The following is a 26,958-nucleotide window of genomic DNA, read 5'->3' on the forward strand; positions in this document are numbered from 1 at the left end:
ATTATCATTGCAATTTACAAGTACTTGAAGGCTTTAAGAATGAGCGACATCGTTTTTTAAAGTTAGCAAAGAGGCCAATCGTTGCCCAAAATCCATTATGATACTTGAAATAATAAGAGGTTTCGATAACTTTGATTATACAACTTATTGTACATTGCAATATACAATAAATAAGATTACAACTCTCTTTCTTCGCCTGACCAGCATTCTTCACATTTGAAATAAATATAAGGTTACAACTCTCTTTCTTTGCCTAACCTGCATTTCTTGCATTTCTCACATTTGACATAATAATAAGGTTACAACTCCCTTCCTTCACCTGACCCGTATTTCTCACATTTGACATAAAAATAAGGTTACAACTCCCTTTCTTCGCCTGAACCACATTACTCGCATTTGACATAAAAATAACCTTTATTGCACTTATCACACGGTTGCAACTGCTTTTCTTCACCAGAGTCACATTGCTCGCATTTGACATGAAAATAGTCTTACCTTTTCACCATCGTCAATGCCTTTGCCAAAATCTTTGCAACCCCGTGAAAATATCCTTTTGAGCTGAACTGAAAGATGCTGAAAAGTGCCGCATCTTAGGTGACAAACTATTGCATTCCATAATTTAGTTTGTAGCCCAAGAAAACAGCCGTAAACAACAGAATCTTCTACAGTAGCACAGAAGGAAATCCTTAAAGCTCAATGTTCTGCAAAACATCCCACAAAAAAAGAATTGATAATTATCACCCATCAAAAGCACAGTTGTGTGTGTATATATATATTAACATTAATCAAATCGATTTGTTTCGGTGAGGAAAACCAATAATATAACGCTGATATGGCTATTTTCACAGTGGTCACTTATTCATTCCCATCATATTGTGTTCTGCATATAATTATCAGTTTAAAGTTCCTTCTAGATTAAAGCCCCTTGAAATGTTTTAACTATAATAAAGTGAAGACCAAACATAGAAATTGATATTTAAAAAGAGAATAGAGTTTAGCTACTGCCTCTGTAATCCTTCTCTCCTTCCCGGCTTCCCCCCATGGCACAATCTCAATGACAATTATCATTACAGTTCTATCTTCTAAGAGCAGAAAATTAGGCTTGCCCCAGATTGCATCCATATTTTGCATCACAACCCCAAAGAATGTTCACTTGAAAAGCATTTGATTCTATTACAAGAAAGAGTTTTTCTAACTACCAAAAAAAAAAAAAAAGGATCAAGACTCCACATCAAAGTAATCACTCTCTTCCGGCATACACTAACCAGTAACCACTATACGTCTATACTATTATAATGTAGATCACAATGTTTGATTAATGCGAAAAATCATAATATATACAATACAAGTATATATGAATTGGGCACTAGTCAAGGCCACATATGCGTGATAAGCCCTTCCCACACAAATCTTCTTCTTCTCAAGTTCTCCAACAAAAGAAAAAGCAATTGTAACAGCCAAGAATATTTTACCATACAAACGTTTTAGGAAACTCTTATTGGTAACCCTCAATTTTTTCTATAAATCTTTGGTTGACTGAAAAAAATAATAATAATAATAAAAAAAACCTCTCTTCTCCATCTTGATTCTTTTCCTCCCTCATTTAGTCATCTCCAACACCTCCTCTTCCTCTAATGGATGATAGGCAGCAAATCACTTTACCCGTTAATACTCTCAAGCAAAATATTGTATGTGAATTTTCTAGCCTAATTTGATAATTCACTCATATTTCAAGAGAGTGTACATTGGAGTGAAGGCTATCAAGAGAGAGTGAGATAAGGAACCAAAACCATTTGGCATCGACAATATTGCAAAGTTTAAGGGTGGCGCATAGGATTAATAATTGGAAGACTATGTATAGATTGAATTGGGAGAGTGGCACCAAGGTTGATCATGCAGCAACAGAAGAGAGATGGTGGTGTTAGCGCTGAATCATCACCATTACCAGTGGACAGAGCACATATATATGTGTGTGTGTGTGTGTGTGTCCACTTTCTATGTCCTGCACTCATCTTTCACAGCCTATTTTCTCAAAAAAAAAACATTTTTGCAATGGCTTCTTCCCATCTTCGCCCTTCTCATCGTCTTCTAAAATGTCAGATTGGGCTTTTATGGCCGAAGATGTGCTTTTCCTTATCTTCAGCACATCTTCAGCCATAAAAGCTCAATATGACATTTCAGAAGACGATGAGAAGGTAGGGCGGAGCAAAACAATCTGAAAATCCGATTCGTTTCCGATCCGAAAAAATTCGGATATCGGATACCTATTCGGATATCAAAATTTTGGATTTCGGACATCGGATATCTAAAAGGAAAAAAAAAAAAGGTTAAAACCCTATGGAGTACAAACTACCAATACCCTGATTCCCTAATATTTCCTCTTGCCACCTCTCTTCTCTATCTCTCTCTAACTTTTTCTCTTCTCAGGTCCTCATCCCACCATCTCATTCATCTCCAACGCGGCAACGCCTCACCACTTCACCATCACCGACCTTTTTCACTCACCACTGAAAGCCCCATAAACCACCACGCTTCACAATTTACCAACGACCCCATCGCTTCACTATCTTAGATCAGAATACATGGCGGAGTAGTGTATTCTCACTGTATTCATCCTAAATTGCTGGAGCACTGATTCTAACTTTAGCATTAATAATAATTAGATTTACACTTTATATAGCTAATTTTTATTGAAAATCTGATTTTTGAATCTTATTTTTTAATTTCTTTTTTTAGTATTTTCTGGGTTATGTATATGCAGGAGCTATTTGAGGATTTCATAGTGATATTTGATTTAGCTTTTTCAGAAATTTGTTGTTATGTCTATTCTATTAAACTATTAACGACTTAAGTGCATAATGGATATCGAAAGTATCCGATCCGAAAATTTTCAAATATTCGGATTCGGATATCCGAATATTTCGGATCGGTTATTAGATATCAAATATCTGAATTTCGGATATGAAAATCCGATCCGAAATTTGATTTAGGATCAGATATCTGATCCATGCTCATCCCTATGATTATATGAGAAGGGCAAATTTTAGGAAGAAGCCATTGTAAAGTTGGTAGTGATATTAATAATATATTTTGAACTCAATATTTGTTGTATATCTTCATGCTGCTCATGTTTTCTTATTTGTCAATTTTTATATATTTGGGGTTCTAGTTTATGGGATTTGAAATTTTAAAGCTACTTGTTTTTTTTTTTCTTCTATTGGAACTACAGGATGGCCACATTATGCATGTTTGGCTGCTGCATCGGGGCAGATGACAAAGCAGCTTTATACTGTTGACTTGTAAAATCGTGTTGATTGTACAGAAAGTATGTTCTTATCCCTCAATGGCAGATTTTACTATATTACACTCCTAGTTGAATTGGTTATGATGTCCTAGGTATGTGTCAAACAAAGTTTCAAATGCAGTTTTAATTTCAAGGAAGTAGTAATTGTGTCAAACAAAGTTTCAAATTCAGGAGATGCATGATTAGATCAAAGAACTTTGTGGTAATTTGTGGATTTTTTTGAAAGGAAATTTATGCGAGAGACAACTTTGCCATACATGTGGGGTAGAATTATACTCTAATAGTAAAGATGTGCTTTAAAATATATAGATTAGAAGGTAATTATAAATTATGTATTAGGAATTAAAAATGGGAGTCATTTCACATCCTATTTTTCTCAAAATATTTTACTAAGCATTTTTTTATTTTTTAATGTATATATGTGTACTTTCTATATGTGCAGCACTCATCTAATCATCTTTCACACCCTATCTATTATTCTCAAAAAAACTTTTTTGCAATGGCTCCTTCCTAACTTCGCCCTTCTTATCGTCTTCTGAAATGCCAGATTAGGCTTCAATGGCTAAAGATGTGTTTTTCTTATCCTAAGCCATCTGTTTATGCTGTCTAACATAGTTTCCTTTGGCTGCGTTTGCAGCAGTTGGCATTCCATGGCCAAAACACAAATTCAAAACACTTAACATCAGTCCAAATATGTTAATACTCTGCACATGTCATATTTATTTGGACTGATGTTGAGTATTTTGAATTTGTGTTTAGCAATGGAATGCCAGCTAGTGCAAACACAGCTAAAGGAAACTATGTCAGACAGCATAGATGGCTTAGGATAAGGAAAAGCATATCTTTAACCATAGAAGCTCAATCTAGCATTTCGAAAGACGATGAGAAGGTAGGGATGAATAAAACTATCTGAAAATCCGATTCGCATCCGATCCGAAGTTGATTTGGATCCGAAAGAAGAAAAAAAAAGTCATTTAGATTCCCTGATATTTCCTCTTGCAGCCTCTCTTCTCTATCTCTCTCTAACTCTCTCTCTCCTCAAGTCCTCATCCCACCATCTCCAAGTCTCCAACGCGGCAACGCCTCACCACTTCACAATCACCGACCTTTTTACATTCACCACCAAAAGTCCCATAAACCACCACACTTCACAATTTACCAACAACCCCATCGCTTCACTATCTTAGATAGAATACATGGCGAAATAGTGTTTTCTCACTTAAGCACCGATTGTAATCTTAAATTTACACTTTTTTGGCTAATTTTTATTGAATTTCTTATTTTTGAATCTTAATTTTTTTTATTTTTTTTTTAGTATTTACTGGAACTATTTGAGGATTTCATAGTGATATACAGGTATATGATTTAGCTTTTTCATAAATATGTTGTTATGCCTATTGTGTTAATGTATTAAAAGGTCGTAACATATATCCGAAGTATTCGATCCGAAAATTTTTAGATTCGGATATGGATATCCGAATATTTTGGATCGGATAACAAATATCTTAATTTTCGAATACGAATATATGATCCAAATTTTGATTTCGAATCGGATATGAGATCCATGCTCATTGCAAAAAATGTTTTTTTTGAGAATAATAGACTGTGAGAGATGAGTGCAAGACATGTAGAAAGTACACATATATATACAAAAAGAATGATTAGTAAGTATTTTGAGAAAAATAGGCTGTAAAATGACTCCCACTTTTAATTTCTAATACATAATTACCTACTAATCTATATATTTGTGACATTTGGGTTACAAATGAAAAAAATTTACAAACATTTTTTAGGATAACCGATGACCAATGTGCGAATGTTTTTTAGAATGACAAAAATAAACCTTTCATCAACCAATACTATGCCATTGTGGCACCACCATAAATTCGGCCAACTACCACTATCTGTCTAATGCTTCCACATTAACATACTCTCAAAGAGTATCACAATTAACTATCATCCTCTTCTTCCTTCAATCAATAAATCAAATTCCATTGCTAACACTATCATTGTTGCATCAATGGTAGCATGGTACTATCTCCAAACTCACTCTTTCTCTTCTTTGCGTTGTTTCTCTATCAAGTTTAGGACCACCTCCTCCTCCACCCGACCCCCTCATTTTCAACTTGCAATTAATAATTGAAAAAAAAATTTATCCCTTTGTAAATGTTAAGATAGATGCAATCAGCCTTTCCTATTTTCCTCGCTCTCTACTCTTCCAATTAAGTTGCTAGTTATTTCTTTGGCCATCTAAGGGGGGAGTGTAAGGTGAGGGTGGAGTTTCTATCCATTGGAGATGGCCGATGAGGAAGTAGTTTATGTTAATTTTCTCAATATGAAATAAAATGAGACATAGTTTAGTTATCATGGAACCAAAATTGTTATTTTAGTAACAGATCCCTACAATCCATGCCAGAGATAAAGATTACATCTTTGCAAATGACATCTAATATACAAGTGTATGAAAACACAAAATATAGCTAGACAAGATAAGTATATGACAGCAGCAAGCAAGGAGAAATAGATATAAACTAACCTAATTCTTAAACTAACAGCAAATTAGAGAAAATTAGCCTAAATTTGAAAAGAAACAAGGGAGCTTACTTGGTGAATTGCAGATGCAATTGCTAAGAATGCTTATAGTTTGAAGACTCTCTTCATCAGTTTCATCATCAGCATCTTCTTCACCATTTGACATGGAAGGAACAGCTAATTCCATACTTAAAACTGAACAATGAATACAAATATTAATTCATAAATCAGTGACTTTGATAACAAAATAGCAAGAGCATTAAATAGAACAACAACCCGAGTTTTCTCATCTACTCCGCCGAGGTGGGACTCCAATAAGAGTTAATTTTGTTAGGCAATCGTAGCAAGATACCAATAATGAGCCTTCACTATCGATGTGGGACATAAAAAAACCTTGCTTCTTAGGTGAAAGCAATCACAATGCTTATCACTTGACAAACTCATCAAAGATTGTGATACAAGCATACAACCTGAAACTTTGTTTTCAATAGGCCAGGCTCTTCCCCATCATTAAGGCCCTGCCATTTGGGCATAAGTTCCCCATAAAAAAGGCACCGTTTTCATTTTGTTTAGTGGGCATTCAAATGAAGTGGCATGAATTATGCATTTTAAAGATTTGCAAATCTTATTCATCTGAAAATGAAGAACTAGGTTGCTGATGCTTCCTCCCTCAAAAAAAAAAAAGGTTGCTGATGCTTCTTTAGTATGCTCCATTTAGTTTTCTTTTTAGGCTACGTTTAGTCCAGCATGACTGATGCAATCTGAAATGATCTAATTTCCCGATTTGATTAAACTCTAACCTTTTGTACACTAATCCTTTAGAAAAAAAAAATACCAAAGAAGATATTAGATTTGTATTAATGTGTACTTTTGAAACTTTTAATTTCCACAATCATATATTTATGGAATTAAAGATGCTTAGTGTTAAGCAAACGCAAATAAAAGGAGCTAATTGGTGTGGTTGAATCAAGAAAATATATTTGCCTAATAAGTTGAACCGGACATAGTCCAAAAAAAAAAAACAAAATAGATAAAAAAAAATGGTTAGTCTGCTGTTCCTAAGCATTATGCTGATTAGTCATGAAAAAATGCATCAGAACTATATGCATTTACAATTTTACATTATGAGCTGTGACACAAGATTAGGAAGTTAAAGAACCATAAGGAGCTCCCTCTTCTGCCATCTACTTAAATCATATAAATCGAGTTTAAAAGACTATGAAAGTGCATGAGGGCTATACTAAATTTTACCCAGTAGCTGACTGGTCTAGTCCAAATAAGCAAGTGCAACACGATATGGATGGACTTAGGAGCTTCGATATAGATTTTCTAGAAGTATGACATACAACAGCTAAAATATACACTTCAAGCAGACAGGAAATAGAGATTGGCTCAAAATTTTCTATTTTAATTTTAAATTTTTATTTCATTAAAAAAAGTAGCTATGTTTTCAGAAAGATAGTGAGCACATCAGACAAAGTCATACTGGTTCATATCACAATTGTATTAAAGGGAAAAAAATACATTTCCCTGGGAGCATAATTGTATTAAGGGGAAAAATACATGTCCCTGAGAGCATTTAGTTACACAAATAAATGAACTAATTAACTAAAACAAATGCCGTATATCAGATAGGTGAATTTGAGGGTATATAACTATTATTTTCACAGGAGTTGTCACCAAAGCACCTTGAGAAGAGATATTAGACTACAAACAGGCAAACAGCCCAAATACCATACCTAAAGAGACTTCTCATTACAGACTCGCCCTCCAAAATAGCCTTGTAGCAATAGCATGCTAGCAACTCAACAACCTTTGCCTATTCTGGGTAGCATTTATGGATGATATTTTCATTTGTTTTTGCATATCAGTGTAAATCATCCCAGTATCCCACCATTACTACTATGCGCTACTCTTATCATCCATTTTCTATAACCCAATAGATATTGAATTTTCTTGCATCAATAATTGAGCATCTAGAGGATTAACCTTTGCATCTTGGAGCTAAGATTTAATCACTTAAATGACCACCAAATCATCAGCCTTTACAATCCTTTTTAGCCAACACATTAGCAATCAAACTGTCTCAATTATTAAATTAAATTCCATTTTCATAGTTTCATAATAACATTAAAGTATTTGATCAAAAATTCCACTATCACAGTTCCATCTTAACATTAAAGCGTTCCTCAACACATTAGCAACAAAATAGACTCAATTATCAAAATTCCATTTTCATAGTTTCATCCTAACACTAAAGTGTTTTACAAAACATTAGCTACCAAATTATACTCAATAATCAAAATTTCATTTTTCATATTTTTAAAAAAAAAAAATTAGCTTCATCCAAACATTAAAGGGTTCCGCAACACATTAACAACAAAATTTTGACAATTATCAAAATAAATTCTTCTCCTGTAGGAATATGAACAGCAAATTTCTAGCATGAAAATTTCTCGCTAAAAATAATTCAGTGATAAGAACTAATAGCTCAATAATTCACCTAAGAATAACCCTAAATTGACTATAATGACAGTTAAAATAATATCCGATGATTAAGAAAAACAGATCTTACCTCGGAAGCTTCATCAATGGAGGAAAGAAAGCTCACAATTAAGCTTCAATGGAGGTGGAGATAGAGGAAAAAGGGAACAATTTTTTCTTCGCCTGTTTTTTTAATTAACTTTAATTGTTGTACGGAGTAGTAGTTTAATCTCACTAGTCACTGACTCCGGATACAAAAGTTAGGTAAATCTTGTTTAAAAATTTTACCCTAACTTATCTAAGGAAATTACTCGTAAATAAGAAAATTTAGCGTCTACATCAAGATCAATGTTTACATAGTCTACAATTTGACGGTCTATAACTACAATAGTAACTAATAGAGGTGGCAAACGGATCGTTTGAGTTGGGTATATGTTGAGTCATTTCTAGCCGAGTCAAGTTTAGGTCAATAAAAAATCAAGTCGGGTCATTTAATTTCGAGTTTCAAGTCAACACATAATTGGGTTGGGGTGGGTTGTTTTGGGTTGGGTTAGTTTGGGATGGGTCAATTCGAGTCGAGTTAATATGTGAGTCCTAATATCGGGTCAAGTTCGGTGAATGGTCGGGTTAGACTAATAGTTATAACATGATTCGTTTGATTTTAAACTTATGATGCCAAAGCCAACTTAAAATCAATTGTATTTGGTTATTAAAATTATATATATGCATGAATAGTGCTTCTTGATCTCCATGTAAAATAACAAGCATTATATACATCTAATGTCAAAACTAAACTATCTATGTGGGAGTCCTCAATTTGCAAAATCAAATGGTCCAAATAACTATTCATGTGAGAGTCTTAATTTGCAAAATAAAATGGTCCAAATAACAAAAATATTATAAGCCCATTCTAGTTCGTCAATGTAGGAAACAAAAAAATTAGTATAATGTTGACATCACCAAAAGTACATTAACATTATATATCAATACAATGTTCTCTAATCTTTCTATGTGGGATTGCTCCCACATATATTATCAGAAGAATACACAATGAGTTATAACAATTTAGAGGTGGCAATGGATCTTGGATTTTGTAAAAAAGGATTTAGATCTCTAGTTTTTGAATCGGCATATTCAACTCCAAATTTGTTTTCATGTATCGAAACTGGAGCTGGATCATGTGTTTGAGATGTCGGCTCGACTTGTGGATCTGTTTTTTCTTTTTTAATTTGATTACGATACTCCATATTATTTAAGATTTATTTATTAATTAATTTAACTTCCTCCAACATACCCATAAGTACTTGGAGATGAGAGAAATAAAGAGAACAAATTGAGCAAATAATTTGCGGACTCCTAGGAAGTATTTAGAGATGAGATAAATAGAGAGAATAAATAAATGGACACTTGTGATAGGAGAGAGATTATTAACTAAAAACGAAAGTAATGTGACTGATTTAAAACTTTTGTGTAAGGAAATGATGCAACTAAAAATAAACGGAGGTAGTATTTAATTGTTACTTAGAAATATACTGTTTTAAGCATGTAGCTATAAATAGTATTAGGAGGACCTAAAATTAATATTAACAAAAAAAAAAAAATAACAAAAAATTTAAAATAATAGTTCCTGTATATATATATATATATATATATATATATATATTTTAATCAACACATTTTATTTAGACACGTTTGTCAACGTATATTTCTAAATGTACAAATCTATAGTTACCAATCAACAGAAAATATGAAATTTTAATACTTGAAAAATAGACATTAAGATGAACCTAACAAGATCTCACATGACTATATAATTATTTAGCACTAAATCACAAAACGAAATTAAAATAGATTATGTGAATAATGCACAAAGTCAAAATATATTAACAAGTAAATTACATTGGCACATTGCGAATCCGGATACAAATCCGTGTTCTTAAAACGGATTTGGATCCGGTTCAAATACGACTCGTTACCACCTCTAGGTGTGCTCGTTAAAGAGAATAATTTTCCCCGCTTTGGAGCTTTTCCATGTGTACACTGCGGTCACTGCACTCTCCTTCTCTCTCCTCCATTGAAGCGTACTTGTGAGCTTTCTCTCCTCCATTGACACTGCTTCTGAGGTAAAGCTGTTTTTATTTTCAATCATTGAATATCAATTTTACAATTTACTCAATTTAGGGTTCTTCTATTGGGGGATTATTGAAACATTGGTTATAATATCTGAAAGATTATAATGAGAATTTCATTGCTAGATTATTGTCAATTTAGGGTTCTTCTTAGGTTGATTACTGAACTATTGGTTGTAATTACTGAAATTATAACCAAAAATTTCGTTGCTAGAATTTTGCCTTTCGAATTATTAAGCTACAAGAATGTAATTTGATGTTTGATTCTAATTTGGTTGCAAATGAGTTGCAGAACCCTTTAATATTCATCTGTTAATTCCCCTTTTCTTATTGATTTAAAGGGATTAGGGAGTTAGGTAACTATGATTTGTATAAAAGTACCTGATTTTGAATAATTTTCATTCTTTAAGTTTTAGAGAATGAGCAGCATTGAACATAGGGAGGTTAGCAATACTAGAGGAAAACGGCTTGGCCGAGACGAAGACGAGGATGATGAAGATGAGGATAATGATATGTCTGCTTGGGAGAGAGCCTATACTGATGAGAGATCATGGGAGTCTTTGCAAGAAGATGAGTCTGGGCTACTTCGTCCGATTGATAATAAGTCGATGTACCATGCTCAGTACCGTAGACGTATCCGTTCCATCTCGTCTGCCTCAACCTCTGCTCGAATTCAGAAAGGTCTTATTCGATATATCTATGTTGTCATGGATTTCTCCAGGGTAATGAATTTCCTACCATGTAGTCTTCTCTTTATTACTAAAATTCAATCATCACTGCTAGCCATAATTCCATAGCTTATGCTTTAAGCCTTGACTTGCTGATCATGAGTTTTAAAGCTTTGATTTTCACTATTGTTAAGTTGGATAAGTGCATGACTGGGGAAATTATGATAATGCTTGGATTACTATTCAGTATAGTGGGGGCTTGAAATATTGAAAAGATTGTTTTTTTGAATAGCTACTCATTCAGTCATTATTGGTGTGTTATTCTGATATATCTATTCTCAGTCTAAAACCTTGAATTCTTCTCTGTAGGCAGCTGCAGAGATGGATTTCAAACCAAGCAGAATGGCTGTTGTTGCCAAACATGTGGAAGCTTTCGTAAGAGAGTTTTTTGACCAGAATCCACTTAGTCAAATTGGTCTTGTGGGGATTAAAGATGGCATTGCTCATTGCTTAACGGATATGGGTGGTAGCCCGGAGTCTCATATTATGGCTTTGATGAAGAAGTTGGAGTGTTCAGGGGATGCGTCTTTACAGAATGCTCTAGAACTTGTTCATGAATGCTTAAATCAAATTCCATCATATGGTCATCGCGAAGTTCTTATTTTGTATTCGGCTCTTAGTACCTGTGATCCAGGTGACATAATGGAGACTATTCAGAAATGCAAAAAGTCGAAGATTAGGTGTTCAATAGTAGGTCTTTCTGCAGAGATGTTTATTTGCAAACATATATGCCAGGAAACGGGTGGATCATATGCTATTGCTTTGGATGAGGTGAGTTAAAGATTGTATGATATGAAATTGATCCAATCTGTGTGCCGAAATGGTGAAGATATTTGTGCTGATGATTTTATATTATACTCTTCTAAAACGTATGTACTATTCTCTGATTTAGTTTTCCCTCCTTGTAGTTCCATCTGAAAGAGTTGTTGCTGGAGCATGCACCACCTCCTCCAGCTATTGCTGAATATGCAACTGCTAACTTGATCAAGATGGGATTTCCACAAAGAGCGGCGGAAGGTGTGGTCTCAATATGTGTATGTCATAAAGAGGCTAAGGTTGGTGCTGGATACACCTGTCCTAGATGCAAGGCTCGTGTTTGTGAGCTGCCCACAGAATGTCGTATATGTGGGCTAACACTTGTTTCTTCTCCCCATTTAGCAAGGTCATATCATCATCTCTTCCCAATAACACCCTTCGATGAGGTGTCTTTTTCAAATGGGAATATTGTGGGACAGAAATCACTCGAAACATGTTTTGGATGCATGCAGAGTCTGACAAATCCTGGTAAGCATCATACAAAAGAAATTAGGATTTCAGTTGGTTTATTATACATAGCTATCATGTTGTCGACTGAGATTTCTCCCTCTTTCTTAAATGCAACCTTTGGTTTGATTGGCTGGTGTAGTTTAATCATATAATCTGTCTGCTTAGTGACTCAGTGTGATCACCTGTCTAGTTGATATTTTTATGTTGTATTTCAGAGAGCAATAGGGTGATTACATGTCTTAGTGGCTTTGTGATTTGTGCCACGACCTGCTATAGTGTACAACCAGATCTTGCTAAGGTTATGCATGTGGTAGGATTCGGGAGCTAAACTTATATTGATTTTCCTGCCATAGACATTGCGTTAGATGAATATTTATGTGACTTGCTTATGAAAACTGAATGATCTATCTTGACTATGGCCTTATTTGGAAAATTAGTTGTTATAAATCCGTTCAAAACATATAGCTGTTAGTTGTCATAGTAGCTACTTACTGTTGTAATTTTATTTAGCTGTAAGATATCAGTTGTCAGAAAAGTGTAGTGTATTTGTCTTTGTAGTTTCTCCAATCCATACAATCGGCTTTTGGATTATTAGAAAAAGAAGGGATCAAATTCCTACCTACACCCCAAAAGATATATTTTTAGCTTCCTAAAACATTACCTTTACCTCTAAAAGACACAGTAAAACACTAGCTTACCAAACTCTTCTTTTATACCTTTTTTTAAAGTCAAAACTCTAAAAGCTATTTAGAAATCTGTTTCCGTGATCCTATGTCTTATTGGTCTGTTGGAAGAAGCACACTTGGATTCATAGTCTGGCAATGAGACAATGATTATATTATTTTACAAAGTATTTATCTTTTTATTATTATTATTTTCTTATTGTATGTTTCCTAGCACAGTTTCTCGCAGAATGCTTACTGCATCAAGATTTAAGAAGTAGGTTTGGGTAATAGTTTATTCATTTGCTTCTACTGTTACGTTCATTATAGAATGGAAAAACACTTGTCAATATTTAGCTTGGAATGTATTGGCCTAATCTTTTTTCTCTGAATATTCTTTCTGCAATAAAAAAGAGTGAGAGTATGGTGCTAGTCAGCTAGTGTATTGATAGTGTTATGCCTTATGTGATGTCTATCGTTTGTTCATCACATAAGTGCTAATGCTAAAGCAGTGTGGAGTTCAGTCTCTTCAATACCCACAATCTGGCTCATTGCATGTATGTCTTTCTAAGATCCAGTATATTTAATTATGCATAGAAAAAGGGCGAGAAAAGAGCCTTGAAGTACTGCCTAGAGAATGTTTAACAAAGTTCCAGAACAATTTAGGTGCCTTGTGAATGCCAGTACTTTTGTGATCTTAATTGTTAGGACACTCTGTTCTTAATGAGCAAGAATTTTCTTAGAAAGCAAATGTTAGGACATTTGGCTATTTTTCTAGGTACAGTCCTGCATAAGATCTACAACTTGAACAGCTTGAGTGGTCGAGCGCACAATAACTCTCACCTGACTATGCTATAACATGGTTTTAAAATCATAGGGCCACTATGAAGTTGGTAAACTAATTAAATGATTTAATTTAATATGTGTCCCTTTCAGCAGGTAGCCATCTTCCAGTGTGAATACTTAGTTCAGTAAAGTCCCTGAATCTAGTGGTTTAGGTGGGAATCTAAGTTTGTAATATAAAGATCTTATTATTGTACACAAACTGCTCCCACATTGAGCAGATGGAGAAAATGAGTAACAATTAGAAGTGGAGGGAAAACTCATAAAATATGTCCTCATGTCCTGTGGACTAGGATCTGTGGACCATCAGATTATTTGTAGAATTCTAGTACCATCAGATCATTGTGAGGTGAATTTTGGAAACAAGTTAAGTCTATCTTTTTTGGAAAAGAAGTCAGTGCAAACTCATCTAATTGTTAAAATTTCCTGGAATATTGTAGATGGCTAAGTGTTAGAATCCAACATTTTAATTATGTATTCTTCTTTATTTTCTTTGTATTTTCCCTTATGTATTGTTTCTTAAGTCTTTCTTTTTATTTTCTAGGCTCTAGGGAGAATTATTGTGTTACTGTCATTTCAACGTTCACTTGTAATTCTCTAGTAATACTATATTAAGCTCTTTAAGGAGCGAATGATTATTGAATCTAAGCTCCCTACCCCTTTGCCTTGCATTAAGACTTGTGTTGTTGTTTAAGGTTTTATAGATATTATGCTTGCCTTGTTTTAAAGCATCCCCACCAAACCAAGAGACCCAAGATACACTTTCTTCTCGTCGGTTCCGCTTGTGCCCGCTTCGAAGTATCGGTCGTCACAAGCCCCGACTCCGCACTCGTTGTCATCGTGTGCCCTTTAAGACACCTTTGGTCCGTGTTGCTGTGTGCTCACGAACCTCCCTTGAGCTAGGCTTGCGTCCTTGTCGTCAATAGACAAGCGCGCGCCGCACGATCCCGTGTCAGAACACTCGGACCGTGACACTAAGCCTTGTTATTCTAATTTTATATTAATCAGTATGAAATTTAAGAATTATTTTAGCAATTAATCCCTTCTCTTTCTGTCACACATTACTTGTATCTTATATTAGCCCCAATAAGTGATGAGGCTGAATCCTGATTCAAAATTTTCTCAACCCCTTTTTGCTCAATCTAAATGCTATTAATTGTAGACTGCCAAAAAATAGAGTATTGCTTGTGTATAAACAGATTTGAAAGCCTCAAAGTCTAGAAACATGTATTCCTTCCGTCACTTTTCTATGGTTACGTACTTACGTTTGGTTTTTTACACAGGTAATAAGAAAAAGACTCTGGGAGTAAGTAAAATTAGACTATTTGTTTAGGGAGTAGGTAAATATTTTGATAAATGGAAATATTTGCTTTGGGAGTAGATAAATGTTTTGATAAATGGAAATAGTTGCTATGGAAATATGCAAATGTTTTGGTAAATGGGAATAGTTACATTGAAAGTAGGTTATATTATGGTAAATGTATTGGGAGTGTGAATATATGGGGATAAAAGTGTAAGTTAGTATTCTATTTTAGGAAATTTAAGAAATGTAACCTTAGAAAGGTGACACCCAAAATAGAATATGTAACCATGGAGGGAGTATTTTGATAATTTTCTTCTTAACTGAACTAAGTGAAAAATAAAGGAACAATAACTACACTTTTTCAACCATTTGGGGATTGATAGAGTAGGAGCATAAAGACCCTACTGCTGTGGGACTCTTGGGGGGAGCGGGGGTGGGGAAGGTATGTTGTTGATAGAGTTATGTCATCAGATTTGGTTGCCAGATGCATTGCATGACTGCTTCCAGGGGTTGAAAATTGAATGCATCATTGTGATCAACTGAAGCTGTGTTACTGGGAAATAAGAGATAATTTGTGATTTGAGTCAGGAGTAAATGGTGTTGATCTGAGTGAAATATCTGACAATTTTTTCCGTTCGAGAGGAATCTTATTGGCTAGATGCAAATTTGAAGGTCTAAAAGTGCGTAAAGTACTTTTGATTTAGGATCTTCAGCTGATTGATAGCAAGTGCTCTGGCAGCTTAAAGTCTTGTCAAGCTGTCCACCTGATCTTTCCTCTGATTTTTCTAATACTGAAGTTGCTTGTAAGTTACTAAGTTTTTATCTAGTCTTGCTTATTACTCCCTTTGTATTTCATTACTTGCTCCATTTCTCCATGCGCGAAGTTTTAGGAGTAGTAGTAGAAAGTAAGCTAGTGGGGAGTAAATAGTAAAATATTATTAAAAGTTTCCAAAAAAAAAAAGTAAAATATTATTACTAGTGGGGAAGAAAATAGTAAAATCTTATTAAAAGTTTCCAAAAGAAGGAAATTGAGCAAGTAATAAAATACGGCCGCAAAAGGAAAGTGGAACAAGTAATAAAATACGGAGGGAGTAAGCACTATCTTTCAGTAAGGCAGGGAAAACACTTAAAAATTACTATCTCTAGTAAGAAATCTGTATAAGATGGGGGGCCTGTGGTGGAGTTAGCTTATTAAAAGAGGTATCTAATAGTACCTGATTGGTACTTGTGCTGATCTTTGATGATATTAATGGTACATTTCACTTGTCAGTAGGTATGACAATGGAATCATAAAGGCGGGAAATCCTTTTGCAGTCAGTAAGATTGTAGTTGTGCTTTAGCTGTTGGTTGCTCTGTTCTTCCGACAAAAGCATTTTTTATTAGCGAGATGATTTTTATTTATTGATTTTCTTACAAATTTATTTGGTTCATGCAGGGACTGGATCCATTTACTGTGTTAAATGCCCAAAATGCAAAAAGTATTTCTGCATTGATTGTGACATCTATATTCATGAAAGTTTGCATAATTGCCCGGGTTGTGAGAGTTTAAGACATTCCACTCCAGTCAATGCTGGTGTATAATGAAAGACCTGTACTTTCTGTCTCCCCATATGACGAATGGTGAGATTTTATGCTTTATTGCTGCTGGAGCTGACTGTAGTCAATTGGTTTAGTTGCATCTGTTGCCTCTGGAGCCACTGCCTCTTAACACCGGATAAACACATTTTGGTAAGCCTTCAGGATTACAGATTGTTTGGATCTTTCATCTGATTTTGAGTCCTTTCACCCTGATATAGTCTTCTCCACAGATGTATGCTGTGAGCTGAGGTCTCTGTTGCGATTTGAAGAAATTTCAGTTAAGTTATATGGCAATGTGATTCTCCTGGTAATAGTTCTTGTATACTAGTATGAGTTATTGACAGTAGTCTGATTAGTCATTAGATAAGGTTAAAAAAAATTTTGTCTTGAGAGGAAAGGGGGCATGGCCTTGGATTGGAAGATTCAGTAGAAATTTATTCACAATCTTATTCTTTTTTTGTTTCTGTATTTGGCTTCTTTATATTTATTTGGCTGAGCTTCTGGGAAAGCTTTGAGGAGGTGAGAACAGAAGCTTAGCCGAGCAGGGTTTGCTTATAATTTGGGTTTGAGTTCTGGAAAGTAAATCCTTGTAAATTCAATTCCAAACAAGATCTTGATTCAGAAATGATGAGCATTTGAATTGAATCAAAGCTTTGCTATGATTCGTTAATCTTTTGTGCTTAAAGCTCTAAGTGGATTTCAGTTGAAAAGTACAAATTGTTCTTGGGTATGATGAAATAAATGTGGAAAAGGGGAAAAGATCATGCAATGAGGCTTTGATTGAATTTGAATTTGGAATTGCTGCAGCAATGAATATGGTAGATTAGTAGAAGATTATAGTGTTCTTACTCATTTGTTGAGACAAAAACAAGTTCGATCTTCTTCATTGAACTATTGCGCATTAGCTTAAGTCTGACCTCTGCAATCTAAACTACAGGGGGGAAACAATAGAAAAAAAAAATTACTTACTCATAAAGCGTGTGCAAGATAATCTCTAGTACGTAGGGAGGTAGGGGGAAAATCAATCTGTCGATCCATTGCAACCATAATCGTGTTGAAGAGAGGTCAGAACTTGGAAGCCATGAGTTGAATGAAACGTAATTGGGTAAGCTATTGATGATTAAAATTAAAGCACGTGTTTTCCAATGAAATTCAACTGCTGTAATATCTTTTTTTGACAACGGTCCAAAAGGAGGTTACTGTAATATTAGTACTCTAAAAATTGTCTACATGCGCAAAATTTCCCTATTTCTTGTATTCGAGAAATATATTAGAAACTCGAGCATACATTCACTCTTGGAGGGGACTCCGGATAACTGAGGGGAACGAGGAACTCCATTGAAAGAGTTGTCAACTACAAAAGACATAAACGAGTAAGATCGAATTGACAGTCATTGGACATTTCTGAGGTGAATGGGAAAGGACTTACAGGCAACATGATTGCAAGTCGTTTCTTTAAACTCTCAATGAGGGGGGTCATATAAGACACCTAACAACAGTCCCTTTACTAGATTAGTAGATTCAGAATCAAGAGTAGAACTGTACAAGTTATTTCTACCCGAGACTCGATCAATCTCTGGTTTATCTCATTGACTTCAGTCACTACAAGGCCATGGTTGGGATGCTATGGATATGCATAGAATCAAGAAACCAGGAAGCAACCTAAACAGATATTTATGCATAGAAACACAATATCAATATGCTTCACAAAATTGTAATTTTAACTGAACTAATAATATCCTAAAATGTTTAGGATTGGAGACTTTCAACACATCCTTTATTCCTTCACTTGATATTGAATCTGTACTAATAAATTGACAGAAATAACACAGTACAACTAGCTAAATCATGTCATAACCTCAATTGTAGGAGGTTAAGATAACGTAGCATACAAATTCCAAACGAGGTTTTGTATAAAGCTTATGATGGGGTGGAGTGTGGACGACTATGAGTAAAAGCCATCTCCAAGCAACCATACTATGTACAGTTGATACCACACCACTTTATTAGGTCGATGATTATCCCAGCCTGATGCATCGATGCCACGTTTCAGTATTCGATATCATAACCCGCTAAAGGATCATACACTTGATAATCATCAAAAAATGCATACTCAGGTAACCTGTCCATATCGTTGATGGCTGCATACATATCATTTACGGCTCTCTTCAGAGTATCTTTAGATACTCTCTGAACCTGAAAGGGAAAATATATTTGTGTTAAACATCAGTTAATGGATCAGTTTTCTGAATGACAAAGCATAAACTAAAGAGTCATATTTAAACAGACATACTGCACGAACTAAGCGATCAATAGGCAGCATTGCAGATTGTGGAGCCTGGCTGCTATCTGCAGCACCATCTGATGGTAAAGGCGTAGTGATTGTTCCATATGTTACAAGGGAAGCTGACTTATCTTGCATCTCATTATCGCGTGCAGCTTCTATTGCTCCAATCTCATTAGGAGAAACAGACTGAGCAAGCTCTCTTATTTCTTTAGGTGCAGAGGACGGTGTTATTGGAGTTGCAGCTGAATCAACTGGTAAGGAAGTTATTGTTCCGGATGATCTTACAATGGAAGTGAACTTAACTGGTACCTCAGTCTCCTTAGGGGAAACAGACTGAGTAGGCTCTCTGATTTCTTTAGGTACTGAAGACGGTGTTACTGGAGTTGGAGCTGAACCAACTGCAGCCATCGAGGCCTTATTCTGTGACATTGCACTTGGATCTGAAACACATGATGTATTCTTTTTCTGCAACGGAGGCTGTTTAGTAGATCTTGGGCGGCCTCTTTTGGGTTTGGTCGAGGATATAAACATCGAGTCCATAAAGTCTTTCTCTTTTGGCATCTTTTTTGGCTTCCTTAATTGCTGTTTTTTCGGAGGTTGATCCACACCTGATGACTCCATTGACTCTGAATTTCGCTTCAGATTAAGAGGCTGAAATAAGCCAAGATATTTCAGTCAGAATTCAGTTTGTCCTGTGATAAAACACTTCTAAATTGATGTTTTTTAGATGCCATTCTAAGGAAATCGCGATAAGAAAATTTACAGGTAAGATATTACTATGGCAGGCAGAATGTTATGAGTTCAATGATTTTCAAGTTCAGTTGAGCTCAAGATAAATCAAGCTCAGCTCAACTTGTGATCGATAATACTTATACTGCTAAGCATGATATACTCACAGAATTTTGTTCCGCAGTACCCTGAGAGCCATTATTCAGCACAGCTTGCATGTCTATCTGCTTTGGTGCAACAGGACAGTAAAGGGGTGAAATCTGAGCACCAAATGGTGATTGCGGAAACACATTTTTGCTAACAAGAGCTGCATGCTGTACCAATGGAGTATTTTGCAGTTGGTTAACAGAAATCTGTTCATTTGAAGCTAATTTTGTTGCTTGGTTCTTCATAAAGTTGAAGAAATGTGTAATTGTACTCAAATTTTTACAAATTCTTTCTTTAGCAATGAAAGTAAGATCACTTTCAGAATACTGTAGAAATCTGATCATTTGTTCACAATTCTTGAGGTTTTTGATTTTTTCATGTTGAATCACACCTTGCACCTGCAACAAATTAAAGAACGAGTTACAGATACATGCATTGGAAAATCAAGAGTGCCTCTACTAATCGAAACAACAAAAACAAAAACCATACAAAGCACATCTCATGTCCAGTTATTAACACTACTTCAGGGCACAGAGATTAAGCAACCTTGGAGAAAAGATAAAGAAACGACGACATATAGAAAAACAAGAACAATACTGACTAACAGCTGAATATACCTTTGCACAGTCTTCCTTTGCTTTTTTTAGCATACTAATTAGTTCAGGTAAGTAATTCATCCTTGCTTGGCGATGCTGCAATACATTCAAAAAAAAGTTAAAGGTTTGTGTTCAATGAAAATTCATGTTGCTACAATGTTAAAGAAACTTTTGAAAAATTTATTCTATTCAATTCAACAAAAGAACTTGTTTTTTCTTTGTCAACAGAATCAAGTTTCCTTTGAAACTGATTTATGTATATCTACTTGTCATGGAAACTTATCGAACAAATATGATACACACCGATCCATAGGATAAAAGGGAATCTGAAATGATTAACAAGTATATTAAGATTCTGTACAGCTTTACCTCCATCATGAGAAGCTTCCAATCAGCTGCATTAATTGCTCCGGCATCAAGAAAGGATGCTGTGGAATCAAGAATGAGAGAAAATGAGGTTTCGATCACAGCTGTGAGATAGATAAGCTACAAAGTTATAACTATAAATAATAAATTTATGAAGTATATACTATGAAAGATAACATGTTCATTGATATCTATCTCACATGATGGAGTTTGTGCAGGTGATGTTTGTGACTGACAGACATCAAACTTTTGTACATCAACAGGACTGCTTGGCATATAGGACTTCTGTTGTACACTAGTATTATGAAAGCTAGTCCCCATCGAACTTATAAGAGGCCGCGATTGTTGTTGGTAGCCTCCTATACTCAGCCTCCTTTCATTCATTATTGGCCTACTATGTTGCACCACTGATGGATGTTGGAGCGTATCTCTCAGAGGAACATTCTGCGGCCTCTCAAATACTCTACCCTGCTGGAACTGGTGTAAACCTGTCGACTGCATAGGTGTGTTGTTCATTTGTTGCATTGGTGAGACTGCAGCAGGCATCGACATCATCTGTGATGGTTGGATCGGATGTGAACTACTTGGAAACGAATGCAGAGAAGAACTGGCATTGTGGATTGGCTGTGCAGACTGATTGGACTGAACTATTGTTGTCTGAATCACATTACTCGTCGATTGATCCTCTGGATGATGAAATTTAATTGTTATAATCAAAATCTAGTATGGTATTAAACTTGTATCAATTACAAGACTCCTTTATTTGCTAAATGGGATATGACCATAATTAACAACCATATATTATAACATATCATAACACGTTAAAAACTTGTATTGAACGGGTGTATGCATATATTCTATACAAGAACAATCAGAATAATCTTAGTCACTCCAAATCACATTAAGATTAATTTCGCGATGTGTGAATTAAATTTATACTCTTACCTGATGTGGTTGCTCTTCTTTTTATATCTAATATACTGTTCAGCTTATTTCGGATCATACCCAGATATTCTTCCTGCATAATAAAAAATAAAGGGAAATAAATAAATAAATAAATAAAAAGATGGAAGCAGGAAGTGAGAAACACTAAAAAGTCAACACCCATTGAGTCAACACAAACGCACAAATACTTAATTTTTTCTTTTAACTTTTCACTAATTTACGAGTGCACATACTACGAATATTATTTGGTCACTTTTATCGGTTAATTCGACAAATTACGAATATTAATATACATGTTTCGGCAATAATTACTCCGTATTAATAAATCTACTTTGATCCATGAGATAAATACTACTGTACTATATACGAAGTATATACTTTGACTATTAATTTCGAACTAAAGGAATGTCATTAGTCTCCCTTAACGAACATACACAATGAGAATCATATACTTTAATATCTTATATTAAAGTTTTCACAAGAATTAAATAAGGCCGAGTAAAAACAAAGAGACTTGTATACAACAAATGTATTGTACGCAGTAAAAACAAACATACCCTGTTTCTTGATTTCTTATATATTCCCGCCTCGATATCGAGAGCTTTTATCCTAAGTCGGTTATTGTAATCGGGGTCAGTAGGGTTTTGGCCCAACTCTATCACTTTCTTCACGAACCTGTATTTTACAAAAATATTAAAAAAAATTAATTAAACTAAATTCATAAAATTAAACAAAAATAAAATCATAGTGCAAAACCCCAAAATTAAAAATTATGTACATAAAAAAACGAAGTAATTAAAAATCATGCATTCATATAATTCATATGAAAATAATCAAGAAATTTATAATTAATCAAAATTAAAACTATGAATTAAACAATTTACATCAAGAATTTTCTAAAGAAAAAGAAAATAATCAATGTATTTACATGTCAAACACTTTCTGACGGAAATCGATAGTCAACCCATGAGGTTGAACATTGACCTCCATTGATTTATCTTCAACCATATTTTACACTGCAAAAAAATTCATACTTCAAGATTATTAATTAATGTTTAAAAAGATACAATTTTTATTGATGAACTAATACGAGTAACAAATTTAAGTAGATGAATATACAAATGATTAGTTTAACGATGGTTTTACCAAAATTATTGTGGTTGGTTACAAAAACATTGTCTTTTTGATTTGCGGCGAAAAAAATACGAGAAAGTTGTGAGTTTTCTCTGGTTTTGTGTTGGGGAAATACGGAGAAGTGAGGAGACTGAGGAGTTCCAACTATATATATACTCGATATTTAAGGATACTTTTCGGGACTGAGGTAATATTTGTGCAAAATTATTTAATACCTATTTTCCAGGTATTTTCCACTAGGTGTAATTTGGGTTGGTCCATAATAGAGGTGATCATGGGTCGGGATGGGCTGAAGACAAATAATCAGCCCAATAAATTGGATAGGGTTAAGCCAAAGGTTCTGGCTGACCGTACGTTATTAACTATTACTAAGACAGAACATTGCTGATATCATCGATCCTTAAATTATCTTACGTGTCATTCTAACATTAAAAATATCCCTCCATTTTCTATGTGTGATATCATTATTTATTTTAGGTTTTTTTTATTTTTTAACCTACACTATACATTTTTCTAACAAAAAAAATTTCCACTTTTTTATACACAAATGATAAAACTTTATTTTATGGATAATAATAAAAATTAATTAAAGCGTGCAACATACGAGTCTAATCTAGTTTTTAAATATTAACCAAACTAGCGGATATTTCGAGTCATTTCGGGCGGTAAAAAAACAACTAAAAATGTAATTAATGGTTCCCCATGGCCCGCCCAAAAAAAAAAAAAAAAAAAAAAAAAGTCGAGTACCCTATCTACTTCATAAAATGATCTTATCAAAAATTATTTTAGTTATCCTAAAAGCAACAACTTATCAATATAGTACGAAGTATTAAAAGACTACTTTTATATGATGATAAAACGGTCTTATTTAAAATTATATAAGGTCACCTAAATCAGGTTAAGGGTCTGTTCTCATACATTGAAATTCAGTTCAGTTCAGTTTAGTTCAGCTCAGCTTAGCTCAACTCCTAATTTCCTTCTCTTATAAAATATTCAGTTCAGTGAATGAGAACATGCCCTAATTACTTTATAATTTGTACCGCTACATTAAAGTTCGCGTAGTTGGGTATGAGTTAATAATTCATCGTATTTTGTGTAATCGGGTATGTGTCAATTTTAGGTACTCCTCACTCTCTTTATAAGTACTCTTTCTTCAGAGAATGTATTGGTGTAGCTCAACAAATCAACGGGAATTGGCGGGAGCGCTTCAACATCAGCAATGAGCCAATGAGGGTTTTATTGCCACGAATTCTAAGCATAAACAATGGAGATTTGAGGTATCTCTTTCTCTCTCCATTTCTCAATTCATATTTTGTTTGATTCATGTCAATTTGTTATTTTTTGATCCCAAATCATGCACATTTCATGTTGAAGAATGAAGAAATCTGATGTTTTTGTATGAATGTGAACTTTAACGTGAACAAGAATTCAATAAAATTGGAAATTTTGATATTTTTTAGTAAAAAATTGCAAATTTTGTTGAAATGACTAAATTAGGATATTAGAGGTGGACTAGGGTTTTTGGGTGATTGAATTGTTAACTAATAATCAAGGTTTTATGATGAGTTTATCAGATTACAAGACAAATAAATCAAGATATTGGTTGTGTTAAATGGTGTTGAATATAATAGATATGATGATGAATACACCAAGAAATAAGTGCAATTAAAGGCAAAAAAATTAGCCCCGTGTAAAAATAGTGCAACTGTACAAGTTTTAGTGTAATTAGAGGACTTACCATGAAACTAGGGTCGTATAATATTTGTTTACCAATAATTTCGAACTCGTGATATTAGAGTGTTGAAATGTATCCAATGAGTGGGCGAAATCATAAGACAATTGAGTTTGTGGTAGAGTTGTGTAGCAATGTTCGTAAGAAAATTGAAATGTATGTGGTTGAGTTGTGTAGCAATATTAATAAGAGGTATGAAATGTATGTGGTAGAGTTGTGTAGCAATATTAGTAAGAAATTTGAAATGTATGTGGCAGTGTTGTGTAGCAATTAGTAAGAGAAATTAAATGTATTTGATGATTGAAAGCACGATACTTAGAGCCATTATTAGAAGTAAAAAAAGGCTTGGCTGGTAAATCAAAATACGAGTATTGGTTTCGAAATCCAAATCTCACAAAAAAAATTCTAAATTGGGAGTTTGTAATACTGTAACAAGCTTATTCTAGATTGTACCCAACCCAAATTGTAGTAATCGAGTAACTGAGTGATTGATCCGCCATCCTGTTGTTACATGCATCATTGATCAGACAATGGTTTGCTCTGCAAAATGCTCCTTAGTTGCAAGTGTGCTGATCTGTTCTGTGAATGTTAGTCCTTGCTCTGCTTGCTTGTGGGCAAAATCATAGAACGTTGACCAAGCGCAGTGATCCCAAGCACCAGCCAACTCTTTCAGTTTCTCCAGGCCTTCGGCAAAGCTGTAAAATCTATACTTCGCTTCCTTCAGCATTTCTACAACCTCTTTACTGCAACAGAACAACCAATATGTTTAGCTTGTTAAAAAAATTCCCGTTGTCATCATTCCAATCAAGCACAGCTTTTTAAAAAAGAAGCTGAAGCTTTCACTCACCTATATCCAACTGGCTGCCTGTCTAAGATCTGAGGAGGAGAATTGGGATAATCTGAGGGAACAAGAAACTCTATTGCAATAGCTCCTGGCTGCAATATATATAAATAAGGCTATTATCTAGTGAGTAGGAGTATGAATATGATGACAATTTCATCAGACATCTTCAAGAAGAAGAGGAAAAGACATACTGGTATCGTGGATGCAAATTGTTTCGTGATGTCACTGGAGAAAGCTATCGGGTTATAGGAACACCTTACAATAGTCTTGTTCATGGCCCCAAAAGCAGAAGATGAGACAGAATCCACTTCAAGTACAATATTGTTCAGCTCATTGTTTATCTTTCTGATATCATCAAGTAATTTTTGGTTTGGCTGCAGCAAAATTCATACAATCGAAACAATCATGCCATTAGTAAAAAATTTGGCGCATCCTTATAGGTTCATCACTTACAGGAATGTAAAATCTTAGTTCATCATCTGAACTCTATAATTACCATCATTGATTACAGTTCTTCAAATATCTGCAGAGCCTCATCATTTAAGTATTTCCAAATGCATATCCCTGTAGTACATACATATTTGGTTTGGCTAAAAGCATTGAACATACAATGTACAGTTTCTGGAAACGTTGTATGGCTTTACCTCATTTTTAGTGTCTTCTGTGTAGGAATCATGATTATCCGAGGTCATTGACATGTCCGTGCTGTGAGTATCAGAGTCATCTAGTTGAATTAGTAATGGATACTCAGCTAAATCATCCATATCATTTGTGGCTGAGGTATTGTTATCCGTTAAACAGGTATGAGCTTCCTTAGAACTCAACTGTACATGGAAGGCGAAAATTTTGTTAAACATTCAGCAGGACTGCATAGATCATGTAGACGAGGCAGTAATCACAGGGTGAACAATTATGCTTTTCTAATGAGAGTTTTCCCTAAAATAACCCTATTTTATAGCTTTTCTTACTTAACCACCAATTGTAGCCAATGAAGTAATGAACCATGTTATACTGTTTCTCTTGAAATGATGTAGAATGACAAAATGCGCTATTAAATGTTATTTGCAGATGTTTAATTGTAGAGGCTTTTTGTCATTTTACCATGGCACGATGGTTTGTGAAAATTTCAAAGGCAGGTTAAGTGTTAAAAAGTGTACCTCTTGTAGTGAGGCGCTCTCAGTAGCCCTCTCTGTATGTTCTGAAAACAAGTTGGCTTCTGGACTTATGTAATCGTATTGCACTGACATTGCAACTTCAAGAACACAAGGTTCAGTAGACTCCGGAACTGAGGCTGGCCAATTGACTTCACAATCCAAAACATACGGTGTGAGAGCTGTTGCTGGAGGTTC

At 34.5% G+C, this 26,958-nt stretch overlaps 2 protein-coding genes and 1 long non-coding RNA gene across 4 annotated transcripts in view; 1 reads left to right on the forward strand and 2 right to left on the reverse strand.

Annotated features, from left to right (window-relative positions):
* Positions 1-26,958, reverse strand: part of LOC145608728 (uncharacterized) — a 159,315-nt gene that overhangs the window by 129,615 nt on the left and 2,742 nt on the right. The window lies entirely within an intron of this gene.
* Positions 74-8,541, reverse strand: LOC145609377 (uncharacterized). The gene is made up of 3 exons (XR_014106018.1): positions 8,412-8,541; positions 5,909-6,031; positions 74-701 (listed from the first exon to the last, which is right to left on the reverse strand). It is a non-coding gene; the product is annotated as an uncharacterized LOC145609377 (long non-coding RNA).
* Positions 10,296-17,457, forward strand: LOC145607931 (general transcription factor IIH subunit 2-like). 2 transcript variants are annotated; one of them, XR_014105665.1, is made up of 6 exons: positions 10,296-10,443; positions 10,860-11,171; positions 11,487-11,948; positions 12,086-12,461; positions 16,687-16,979; positions 17,060-17,457. XR_014105665.1 is itself a non-coding variant. In XM_081663526.1 (5 exons), exons 2-5 carry the CDS (start codon positions 10,869-10,871, stop codon positions 16,830-16,832), a joined length of 1,287 nt encoding a protein of 428 aa, XP_081519652.1. In that variant the 5' UTR covers positions 10,296-10,443; positions 10,860-10,868; the 3' UTR covers positions 16,833-17,457. The 2 variants fall into 2 exon arrangements, 1 of the variants encoding a protein (XP_081519652.1); XM_081663526.1 differs by having other exon boundaries at positions 16,687-17,457.

This window comes from Chenopodium album, chromosome 23 (genome assembly GCF_948465745.1).
Source record: "Chenopodium album chromosome 23, dcCheAlbu1.1, whole genome shotgun sequence".
Taxonomy (NCBI): Eukaryota; Viridiplantae; Streptophyta; class Magnoliopsida; order Caryophyllales; family Amaranthaceae; genus Chenopodium; species Chenopodium album.